The following is a 12,447-nucleotide window of genomic DNA, read 5'->3' as shown; positions in this document are numbered from 1 at the left end:
AATCAAGCAAGTGATAGCAATAAGGAGGAAGAGGAATAATAGCAGCTGGTCACAATGCTGGTGAGAAGGAAAGGGGCCCATTGAGGGTGCCTTGACCAAGGGCCCTCCACTGATCCTGCCGCTCCTGAGTTTGCATTACATCCCTTTTCCTTCTCAATCCTCCCAGAGTGCAGGACACGGAATAACAGGCCCAAGTTAAAGGAAGGCAGATTCCAGCTGGACATCAGGAAAAACTTCCTGACTGTTAGAGCAGTGCGACAATGGAATCAGTTACCTAGGGAGGTTGTGGGCTCTCCCACACTAGAGGCCTTCAAGAGGCAGCTGGACAACCATCTGTTAGGGATGCTTTAGGGTGGATTCCTGCATTGAGCAAGGGGTTGGACTCGATGGCCTTGTAGGCCCCTTCCAACTCTGCTATTCTATGATTCTATGATTCTATGACTAAAGCAGACCTGCATAGCTTATGGTCCATCGGCTAGTCCACCAGCTGTTCCTTAGCCTTGCTTTCTCCCCACCTGACCTTTTCCCCGCCGCTTGGCTAGAACCCTGAAAGGGGAACAGTCCGTACCGCAACATTTTGTCTCGTGTCCCATTTATTGTGCTTTAATACGTAATCGCCCTAACAGTGTGTGAGTAATCTGGCCAGCTGCAGAGGGTGAAACAGCAGGCTTTGTCCAGGGTCTTCAAGTTTGTGCATGCACTCGTACCTGCATGTGCACTAGAGGCAAGGTACGTCTCTTCCCATCCTCCAGGAGCCAGAAAGTGAGCACCAGAGAGACCATCGCCCACAGCTGGTTTGTGTTCAGGTTGATGCCTCACAAGTTGTGCAGGTGTGTCCTAAACACTAGGCCTTGGTTCTCCAATGTGGTGCCCCTGGGCACCAGCGCGCCCACAGACGCCTCCCCTGGCACCCACCAAGCCTCCTTTCCCCCTCCTGATTTATATTTTAAAGATTCTTTTCAATCATTGTTTTTAAACTGGGTCATTGACATACTGCAAAGCCAAGTGCTGCCCTCTAGCTCCATCTTTATTTGGGGCTAGACCCCTACCTCTGCCTTATTATTATTATTATTTATTTATTTATTTATTTATTTATATAGCACCATCAGTGTACATGTACTTAGGTCCTTGGTTCTTACGCTCCTTCTCTTTTTGTCGCACCAGTTTGCCTTCTGGGAAAGGAATGTTTTGTGACCAGCCATGCCCCTGCCGTGGCTGCCATTTTATGAGTGGGCAGGCCCACCCAATGGCGGCCATTTTGTAAGAGTGCCAATTTCATTCTCTTGAAAATTCCAAATGCACCCACCAACCCAAAAAATTTGGAGACCACTGTTTTAGGCTCCCCCTCTTACATCTTACCCAGAATCCCCTGTGCTGCCCACATAGCTCCGGTGCACGGCAGCCCCTGCATGTAGGAGGCATTGATAACAGTGTTGTTGTTGTATGTGTTTTCTTGTGTGTAAGTCTGTGTTTGTGTCTGTCTCCCTACTGCTGTCCCTGACCCCTTCCCTGCTGCCCCCTGCCCCCTACCCCACAGATGGATTCACCAGTGAAGGGGAGTACTTGGAAATCACAGAGATCAACCGGCAGCAGGCTGGGGAGTATGAGTGCATCACATCAAATGACGTCTTGACACCCGACAGCAAGCGTGTCCTTATCACTGTCAACTGTGAGTGGTGCCCAAATTGCTCCCTATTGTCTCCTCTCCCCTTCTTTCAACCATACTATGGCCTCTGGTGTTTGGTGGTGGCGGTGGAGATGACATTAGCTGAGATCCAACCCTAGACTGAGAATCCAGCCTTCAGAGACCAGACTCAGGGATAATTCCAAGGGGTAGTGAGGGATAGAGGGTCTCCCCCAAAATATCTGTGACTTATTCACGTGCTCTCCAAGTTTTCAGTCCCATGTTTGGATCCAGATTTGTACTGGGTTGACTGTGTTGATGGAAGTGGAGCACTTCACCTCCTCCTTCCCACGGTGGCCCCACCAGCTCCCTGAAGACGCTACACAGAGAGCTGCTGTATGGGGTGAACTGTGGTTGGAGGTGAAGGGAGATCTCGGAGAACTTTCTTATGGAATTATTTTATGTATTTTTCTGCATAACGGGGGAATGTCTGTAAATGGACGCCGAAACGGACAACACTGCACCATCGACAAAACACATGTTGGACGGATTTCACAAAATATGGATATCCTTACCCGTCCCTACACAAGTGCTCCTAGAAGATGGGGAGGTCACTCTATACAGGCAGGGGGAGCTGAGGAATTGTTCCCGGGCTCAGATTTTTAATTTTGAGACTTGGAGGAGGGGGCTTGTAAAGCTTCATGAGCCCCCGAAGTTCTATTCTGCAATGGTCCTGAGCGAGTTTCATCTGGCGGCATCACTATCCGAAATGGCCTGCGTGCCCATCCAACGAGCGTGGGTCTCCAACGTTAGGACCCATTCATATGCCTCTTTATTCCATTGTTCTCCCTTGCCAGACCCTCCGACCATCACGGACGTAAAGGACTCGCATCCCCCCATAGGAAAGACAGCCCTCTTGCGCTGCGAAGCCATGGCTGTGCCGCCTGCTGAATTTCAGTGGTTCAAAGACGACAAACAGTAAGTCATTCTCCTGCCTTCTTCTTGGTCCTCGTCGGTCAGCAGCAGGGGTGGCCTGCCAAGACATTTGGGAGAGAGAGCCAAAGGTCAATGGTAGAGTGCTTGCTTTGGAAACAGGAGGCCACAGGTTCAGTCCTAGGCATCTCCACTTAAACGGACCAGGTAAGCAGGGGATAGATGAGATTTTTCTGTGCTGGACAAACCTAGACACAATAAACATGACAACATAGAGAGCCATTGACACCCAGAGTAGATAATACTGGGCCAGGAGGATGAACAGCCTGACTTGGCATAAAGCATCTCTCTTTCTTTCTTTCTTTCTTTCTTTCTTTCTTTCTTTCTTTCTTTCTTTCTTTCTTTCATTTATATACTGCCCCATAGCCGAAGCTCTCTGGGTGGTTTACAAAAGTTAAAAACAGTGAACATTAAAAAGAATACAAAATTTAAAACCATCAAAAGCATACAAACAACAGTATCCATTTAAAAACAACAGTTCTGGGGTCCGTGAAAAACAAACAAACTCAGCATATGTTGTTAAATGCTATTAAATGCCTGGGAGAGGAGAAAAGTCTTGACCTGGCACTGAAAAGATAGCAATGTTGGTGCCAGGCGAGCCTCGTCGGGGAGATCTTTCCATAATTGGGGAGGCCACCACTGAAAAGGCCCTCTCCCTTGTTGCCATCCTCCGAACTTCCCTATAGTCTTCCTATTGTCTCTAAGGGCTCATTGGCACCCTTAAAACTCCCCATAAAACTCTGGGAACTGAAGTACTGGTCTACATACGCAATTGGATGAAGATGTAATGTGGACCAAACCATGGAGTTGCTATTTTTGAATGCTCCTTCAAATATTTTAAAGTCCTTGATAGTAACAACAACAACAACTATTTGCTATTATTCCAAAGGGATCATGGGAGTTGTAGGCCAAAAATTTGGAGACCCGCACATTGCCCATCCCTGCACAAAGTTCATAATTGAGATCTGATTTGGAGAAGGGATGTCTGGACTCATCGCTCGATCTCTTAACTATTGCACTAGTTTTCCGTGCTCTGCTACAATCCTCTAGAACAGGCCCGGGGAACGTGGGGAGGGGGCAGATGTTCCTGAGCTGCCACTTCCATTAGCCCTCTCCACTAGGCTGGTTCAGGCTGATGAGAATTGCAGTCCGGCCACATCTGGAGGGCCATGCATTCCCCATCCCTGGCCTAGAAACATGTGGCAGGGATAGTGGTGTGCACGTGACTATCAGCCCTTCCGATCCCTCTCAGCTGTGTGGCATCACCTGTTTCACAAACGGAGTTGCTAGGTTACGACCCAGGGATTTCCTCTGAACTTTCCATTCCACTGCTGCCTTAGAAGATGAAGTGTTGGATGTTTCTCCCACCTGGATCATCCCCCAGGCCTTGGGGCCTGCTGCCCTGCCCCTTCCAGTGTCTCTGGAGGCTTGCTTGCTCCACACGTGGGCAGAAGAAGTGGGAGAAGATGTCCACTGCTCATCTCATCAGGCAGCAGCTAATGCAATGCTACAGAGGGGGTCTCCGGGTGAAGCCTGGCAACGGATGCACCATTTCATCACGCTCACACTCTTACTCAACTGAGTAGGAAGGAGTAAATCTGAAGGCAAATCCCCAAAGGCAGAGGGGTGCAGAGGCATATGGGGAAACGGCTCCTGCTTTTCCAGCCAGCCTCCTGCACCACCTGAGCCGCTGAGGCCTCTGCTTCCAGTTTTGCAGGGGATTGACACCTGACAAGATGATTTGCAATTAACTTCAGATCAGGCCTCCCATTTGCTTCTCTTTAGCGGGCGATAAAAGTTCATGGTTCAAACCTCGTGCATCTCAGGGGGGTGGTTTGCGGTTAGAACTGTTCGGCGAAAAAGAAACTGCTGCTCTTTATCTTGTTTTATTAGGAAATAGCGACAGGGCTGTGGGTGCGCTGAACATCAAATGCAAGAGAGAGAGAGAGAGAGAGAGAGAGAGAGAGAGAGAGAGAGAGAGAGAGAGAGAGAGAGAGAGAGAGAGAGAGGAGGATGGGGAAAGCCACCCAGGAACACGAGGACATAAAACCGGAGATTTGATAGCTGTCAATAAAAGCTATGTGGAATAGGGTCTATGCAACCAAATCACTAGAAGCCATAAAATCCTGAAGTTGGGTTCGATTAACAAGCAAATGCTGCTTAATTCGAGCTGGGGCCAAGGGGCAAATTGCACATTACGCAAGAGATCCATGGTTGTATCTCTTAACATTTTTATTTTTTACTTAAACACAACCATGGGGGGGGGAGGAGGGGGTTTGAACACTCTCTTAATAATGAGACAGAGTCAAGTTAAATAGGGAACTGTCTGAGGCCAGATCTGCACCAAGAAGGATGTAACACTTTGAAAATGGTTTGAAAACTGTATATGGAGAGCATCAGCACACAGGGGGAAATCGCATTTGCTCACTGTCGCTTCTCCACCCATGCGGTTGTCCCTCATTACTTCCTCTTTTGAAAAAGGAAGTAAACAACTTGCACAGGGGGCCGTTTTGATCCCGCTGCTTCTCCTGCATACAGCAGGAGACAGCGGCAACTTCTGTCTTTAAAAATAAGTCGGACTAACTGGGGTGTTTTTTGTCACATGAAGAAGGCTAGAAAGGGTGGGAGGTAGACAACATTGTGAGAGGCACCCGCAAAAATCCTTGAGTGCCCAGTGATGAGCGTGCAATAAACGCTTGTCTGATGGAGCTAGAAGTGTGTCCTCGGCCCCAACAGTTGTCAAAACTGTTATAAACTGTTCTAAAGCATTAGTGTAGATCCTGCCCAGGTCAGACTACTTATCCATCTATTCCTGCCTGTATTACTTCCCCTGTATTTCTTTTCTTGTGGGGCTAACAGCAGGGTTTTTTTTGGAAGGCAGAGGTGGAGATGATTCAGATCAGTAAAATGGTGTGGCTTCTCCCAGCTTCTCTGATTCAGTCAAATTGGATGATCTTTCTCCATTGCCTCCTTTAAATAATAACAACAACACTAGAAGTTTTGATCATGGATTTCCCCCCCCCAATGCATGGTTTTGACCAGGGCTTTACCTTGGAAGTATGAAGTAATAACAAAGATGCATTTGAGCATGTACAAAATGCCTCTCCCTTGCTGCTGAGCATGTGGTATTGTGGTTGGGGGCTGCTGATTCAACCTCTGAACTGCTGGATTGCTACACTTTTGATCTGTTCCACACCTTGAAAAAGACAGGTAGCAGGCCCAAAATTAACAGGGGAATCTTCCCATGTCATGGAAAGCTGTACCTGTTGACTTCTTGCCTGATAATGCAGCTATTAGAGCTTCTGCCTGGTGTGTGTGTGTGTGTGTGTGTGGAAAGGAGGGGCAAATTTAGCAAACTGTAAACAGATTTGCGGTCAACGTGAGTTCATGCAGGAGTCATTATCCATTTCTTGGGATCCATTTGTTTGACAGTTCATACAAATAAACTGCATCTGAGATAAGGGAGGTGGGAAGCATTAGGAGGCCAAGTATATGGAGTCAGACCCTTGGCCCACCTAGCACAGTATTGTTGACACTGACTGGCAGCAGAAATCCAGGGTTTTCAGTTAGGATTTTTTCCAGCCCTGCCTGGAGATGCCGGGGATTGAACTTGGGATCTTCTGCATGCAAAACATGCGCTTTACTGCAGAGCCACGACCCTTCCTGCTTTTACTACTGGCTCAGGCATGCAAAAAAAAATACCTGCCTGGTGGGCTGCATTCAGCATGGTGAGTCACAGGGAATGGGGCTTAAATCCAGCCCAAACCAAGCTAAATGAGTCCATAGGTCGGATGCTAGAATGGGAGAAGGGGGGAGAGGATAAAGTTGGCTGAGTCCTTTGGCCCAATAGGAGGATTGTATAAGGAATACTGTCTTTGCTGCCACATTTAATAATGATGAAGCATCCCTCTGAGAAGTCTCTCTCTCTCTCTCTCTCTCTCTCTCTCTCTCTCTCTCTCTCTCTCACACACACACACACACACACACACACAAAGAGAGAGAGAGATGTAAAAGAGGCAGGCAGGTGAGATGGGATTTTGGATCTACGGCCGCTGTGGGGATTGTGCTCCAACAGAAGATGGATCGCCTGTCTGACAGGCCCGAGCAGAGATAAACAGCCAGTGGGGCTACGGGAAGGTGGTACGGGGAGGTGTAGAGCCCTTTGACTGCATCAGCAGATTAAGCCTCCGAAAACTGTTGATCGCGGGGATGCTTTTGAAACTCTCCCCAGACAAATTTCTCCCTAGGATTTGAGGGAATTTCAAAATAACTGGTCTTGTTTCTGGAGTTCCACCAATGATGCACACACAATCTGCCCTCTCTTCCTTTTTGACTTCCTGACTTGGTTCAGGCTGTGCTACGCCTAGACCGCACACCGCAGAGTTGTTCTTGTTTTCTTCGTGTGTCTCTTCCCCAACACGGTTCTTCTCCACTGCAAGTTACTGAAGCGCTCCAGAGTACAGGCACAGGGATAAAATCATCACGGTGCGAAAAGGGATCTTGATGCTGTCGTGGAATTGCATAGAAAGATTCCTTTGTGCGCTGTAATTTCAGCGGTGCCTGTATGTGCCAGAGCACGTCAGCAACTTCGAAGGGGGACAGAAAGAAAGATGTGAACTGATAACTCTGCAAATATGTACCAGTTCCGAAATAAGTTTTAGAAATCCTCCCAAGTTAATCCAGGAAATAGCTGGAGCAGAAAGTGGACCACAGCCAGCCGATGGAATAATAATGGAATGGTGCAATGGTCTCATGCTTACTGGTAGTAACTATATTGTTTGGAGCTACAGGCCACCGAAATATACATAAAAAGAAAAAAAAGTACAATACAATCCCATGCTTACATATACATAAACACACATATCCAACAGGATCAGAATCATTGCCCTAAGCTGTTTGGTTTTTGGCATGTATTTTCCTTCCATACTTGCTGATTTCTGTTGGATGATGGTTCTTGTGTCCCCAAGAACCACATATGGTGGACATTACTTGGTTTCATGCAGACCTTTGTCTGCTTTGGAAACTCCACCCACTTTTGGCTCTGGCTCCGCCTGCGTTGGTTCTGACCATGCCCACTGTTGGACAGCTTCTTCACATGAGTGAAATAAGGCACACTCTTGACTGGCCACTCATGGAAGTTCATGGGTCCTTTTGATGATGTAAGCAACCTGTGCCTTTCCCCAGTAATTCTTTTTTTAAAAAAAAACTTGTGATATCCTGATTCTGCTGAATTATCTCGGGATTTCCTACGATGTACAGAGGAAGTGGTGCTACAAATTACCCGCTAGAGGGCGCTGTCCCAGTCAGGGCTGTGAGCAGCAAGAGGAGGGGAAGTTTTCCATCATAGACCACATGGTCATCCCACTCTAGCTGTGTAATGCAGCCCCATTATAATTGTGCAAGAAAAGCAGGAAGCAAAGTCCTGTTAAGGAAAATGTAATTTCCCCTTAATCTAAAGAAGCCCGGAATATGGGCCCCAAGAGGTTTCAAAGATACAATAACAAAAAAGAAGAGTGAAAAGGTGGATATTCACCAGAAGGTTGTCTCTTTAAGGGTAATCTCGCACAAAGAAAGCAGGAAGAGGATAATCAGGAATAGGGTCAGTCTCAAACTATTCATTTGAAGTTATCACTGGTACTCTTGGAGCACGATGCTTTAACTATGTATCTCTCCCACGGTCTCCCCCTTCCACTCCCTCTTCCTAGCAGACTAATCGGTGGCTTGGATGGACTGCAGATCCAGAATGAGCGAACTCGCTCCATACTGGTCTTCCCCAACGTTACTGCTCGACATTATGGGAACTACACCTGCCTGGCTTCTAACATCTTGGGCTCGTTCAATGTCAGCTTACGGCTTATCAGTGAGTCTCTCCTTCCCCCGGCTTCTTGGTCCCTTGGCAACTACTGGGGTTGCGCCTTAATCTTGGGCAGGTCTTTTCACCATCCACAGGCAATTTTAGGAGCCCCTTCGGCTTTGAAAGGCCAGAGCCAGAGCTCACTTGGAAGTCCTTAGCCCAAGAGCAGCAGATGTGGGACAACAGCAAGCTGGTGGGCATGATTTTGCATGTCATGCTGGTAAAAAGCCAATAAACGCTCATGGTTTATATCATCCTTCTCCAACTTGGTGCCCTCCAGATGTGTTGGACTACAACTCTCATTATCCTCAGTGTTGGCTGTGGGGTGATGGATTCTGTAGTCTATCTGGAGGGCCCCAGGTTGAACAAGCCTGGCTTAGATGTTCCCCAGTTGGAGATCATCACTTAGGATTGCTGAAATGGAGGAGACCTATCCCTGCTGTGGAGGCAATGACCTTGGGCTGAGGATGAAATGGTGTTGGGGGAGGAAGCTTGTAGAAAGCACAGAGGGAGAATAATGCAGGAACTGGGCCTAACTAATAGTACAGGCTGTGTGTCATATCCAGGCAAGTGAACCCATACAGGGCATTGTAGGCGTCAGGTGGGCACATTTCTCTAATGAGATATCCGGGATGGCGGAAATGCAGAACACCCAGTAAGTTTGGGAGGGGTGTGAATTCATTCAGTTTGCAGAACAGCGATGTAGGCAGGGGACAACCCGGCATTGTCACGTAGAGGACTATGATGTAAACGTGTCCCCTCCCCTCTTCCACTCCCACACATATCTTGGACAGATGGGATATGCACCAATGCTCAAGCTTTGCCATCCAATTGTCAAAGAACTCGCTCCTGAATATGAAATTCTATTTCAAAATTTTTGAAATTTTAGACCAGTTGGCATCTCTTGACCGTTTTGATTTCGGCAAGGCTTCTAATATAACATTTCATAAACTGCTGACCATGTCTTCTTTACATGTCTTCTTTAGAGTACAGTCAAATATTATACGAATGCATGACCCCTATCAAATACAATCAGTTACTAATACCACTGCATTCCACTTATAAAGTACAGTAAAATACTAAATTACTACTGCATGCCACCTTTTAAAAATGGTCAGACGTCAAGGGTTGGATCCAGATTCAGATGCATGCAACTGGGCTGCTGGAATCAGACATCATTCCCTCCTCCCCATAGCAGCTCCTCCAGCCCCCTGAAAATGCTACACGGAAATTTGTGCGGCACTACTAAATGGGGAAAAGTGTGGTGCAGGGAGGGGGAGAAGGGTGGATCCCCCCCTCCAAATTGGGCAGAAGCACCTTCTGTGAGCCAAGCCTTCCCATCAACCAAAGATTCTGGATCCAACCCCAAATATTGAAATCAAACGTAAATGGATGCCAAATGCAAACATCAAATATTTAGTGGCTATATTCAAGAGAATCTACAGAGAGTACATGGCGTCAGACTGCACAGGGAAGCTTTTGGGGAGCAAATTCATTTCACCCTACCAGGTTGTTTCTGATCTAGACCAGCTGTATGGACGTGGGGTGGAGGGTGGGATAGGAAAGGAGGTGAATTCACAGCGGCTGTGTAACCTCGGCTGGCCAAATATTCTGGCAGCAGCTTCTCGCGCCCCCAGTTTGGCTCTCGGCCACTCGCTGGGTGAGTGGGAAGTGAATGAATTGGCTTTTGTTTTCTTTTGAGAAAAGAAACAAAAATGAGTTTGGGCTCTTAGCTCTGCTTCTGCCATGGCAACCCCATGGCTGCTAGTCCTCTGTTTACTTCTTGATGAGACAAAGGGAGCCATAGCATGGTTGAAGGACACACGCCTTGCATGCAGAAGGTCTCTGGCATCTCTCATTGAAAAGGATCCAGAGGCAGATGAGGGGAAAGACCTCAGCTTGAGATGCTGGAGAGCTACTGCCAATAAGAGGAGACAACAGTGAGCTAGATTGACCAATAGTCTGCCTTGTTCTAAGGTGGCTTCCTGTGGTCCTACTTAGTTTGCCCTTTTCTAAGGAGGCTTCCTACACTCCTACTTAGGCTATAGGAAAAGATGAGAGGATAGCAATTGTGGGACCTGAACATGTCCTGGGTACTTAGTTCTCTCACTTTCTACCCCAAAGGGTCTTCAACCTAAGAAAGGACATTGTTCTGTCCCTCCTTAGGACATCCCACACTTCACAGTTGTCCAGAGGTGGTCCTACTATCTGAGCTCAAAAATGGACTCCTGACTCCTTCCAGTTGTATGCCTATTCCCCTCCCATAGCTAAGAGTGGACCTCAGGAATCCGAACTGGATCTCTAGGGTCATATCTAGATGGGGTGATATCGCAGAGCAATCCCCGGGATCATCCCTATGTGTTCACACGATGCACAGGGGATCCCAGGATCAGGGAGGGTTGGTCCCTCCCTTGCCCTGGGATCTTGCCCTCGCCTTTGAGCCCACTTTTTCCGTGGTCTCGGGCTGATCCCGAGACCACGTAACATGTGTGTGGGCATCGTGATTTGTCCTGGCTCCTTGCGGTTACTTGAGAGGAGCCAGGGCCCACGCAGGGGTGCAGAGCTCCTCAGGAGCTCTGCGCCTATCAAGGGTGGGGTGGGTGGAGCAGTGAAAAGTGTAAAAAAACACCACCCTTACCTTTTGCGCATGAGCATTCATGCGTACTGCCCCTTTAAGAAAAAACAAAACAAAATGGCGGCCAAGACGTCCTCTCCCTCCGAGGTCGTTGCACACCACGTGTAAACAGAGGGGGAGATCTCACGATAAAAATATCACGAGATCTTCACCCCTCCGTTGTGCTAGACCAGGTAGGTCTAGGTGAGGCCTTAGACTATAACGAAAACAATGACTGGCACAAGAACAAGCCCTTTTTTTCTTCTTCCTTCAGGACCAGGTTCCCTGGAAAACGTGGCAGTGGCCAGTGTCGGATCGCCCCTCTTCTTGGGCCTGCTGTCATCCGCCTTTGTGACTGTATTGTTCAAGATTTAGGGCAGCTCGGCAACGCAGCAGAACAAGGGAAAGAAACAGGTGAAAGGAAAAGAATACAAGAAAGATGGAGAAAGAGAGAGAGAGAAAGAGAGAAAATGAGAAGTGTCTCTACTTTCTGGAAAAGATGAAGAGAGAGAGAGAAATGAAATTTATCAAGAACCCCATCACTGTGAGGGATAGAAGAAAACAAAACAAAACAAAAAAAAATATGCATTTGTTTCTACAGCCATTTATCTTCACGCTCCATCTCAGACACTTCCTGACAAACTTCTTATTTAACACAACTGAACAGACACAGGGCTCTAAAGGGTTAACTGCAACCATCACCTTCCCCCGCCCCCCCACCTCTGCGACTTAATAGAACGGCATCCATTCTCCTCCTTGGGCTGGCTGGACCTTTCGTCTTTCAATGCACGGATCCACAAAGGGTTTCTATTATTATTATTATTATTATTATTATTATTATTATTATTATTATTATCATCATCATCATCATCATCATCATCATCATCATCATCAACAACCATCATCATCTTTGTTCCTTCTTTTGCTGTTGCCTGGGGTGAGAATTTCAGCAATTGACCTCATTTAGGAGGCTTCCTTTTTATTCTTATTTACTTAGCTCAAGCTGGGCAAAGAACTTCTGCAGCGGAGAACGGAATTCATTTCCCAAAATTATTTCAGAATTGCGGGCCAGTTTAGCAGCCCAGGGCTGGGCAAACTCTTAGTGCTCTTGGAGGTGGCTTCACCCAGCCTGGGCCTCCGACGGGGTGGCCACGAGAGAGACAGACATCTCACCAACCTATTCCACGAAAGCTGTCCGAGAGCCGACAACTTGGAGTTGAAGCTGCAGTCCATCGCCGTGATGCTGCATCAGAGCCCTGGGAGGAACTGTAAGGTCACTGAGTCAAGTCTGCTAAGTTTTTAAGGCATGGAGTTCCCACTCTTTAAAACACGGGGGTAAGAATGGCTTCTCCTGATGTATCT

The 12,447-nt window shown here is 47.5% G+C and overlaps 1 protein-coding gene across 1 annotated transcript in view; it reads left to right on the top strand.

Annotated features, from left to right (window-relative positions):
• The window catches only part of IGLON5 (IgLON family member 5), a 105,924-nt gene extending 94,013 nt beyond the window's left edge, over positions 1 to 11,911 (top strand). The window contains exons 5-8 of the mRNA XM_063140072.1: positions 1,538 to 1,669; positions 2,482 to 2,602; positions 8,326 to 8,477; positions 11,360 to 11,911. Coding sequence (XP_062996142.1) covers positions 1,538 to 1,669; positions 2,482 to 2,602; positions 8,326 to 8,477; positions 11,360 to 11,460 — 506 coding nt within the window. The 3' untranslated portion in view covers positions 11,461 to 11,911. The remainder of the gene's footprint in view (positions 1 to 1,537; positions 1,670 to 2,481; positions 2,603 to 8,325; positions 8,478 to 11,359) is intronic.
• Positions 11,912 to 12,447: the final 536 nt, after the last annotated feature.

This window comes from Elgaria multicarinata, chromosome 13 (assembly GCF_023053635.1).
Source record: "Elgaria multicarinata webbii isolate HBS135686 ecotype San Diego chromosome 13, rElgMul1.1.pri, whole genome shotgun sequence".
NCBI classification, from domain to species: Eukaryota; Metazoa; Chordata; class Lepidosauria; order Squamata; family Anguidae; genus Elgaria; species Elgaria multicarinata.
The sequence above is the reverse complement of the archived record's forward strand: the minus strand, read 5'-3'. Positions and strand labels throughout refer to the sequence as shown.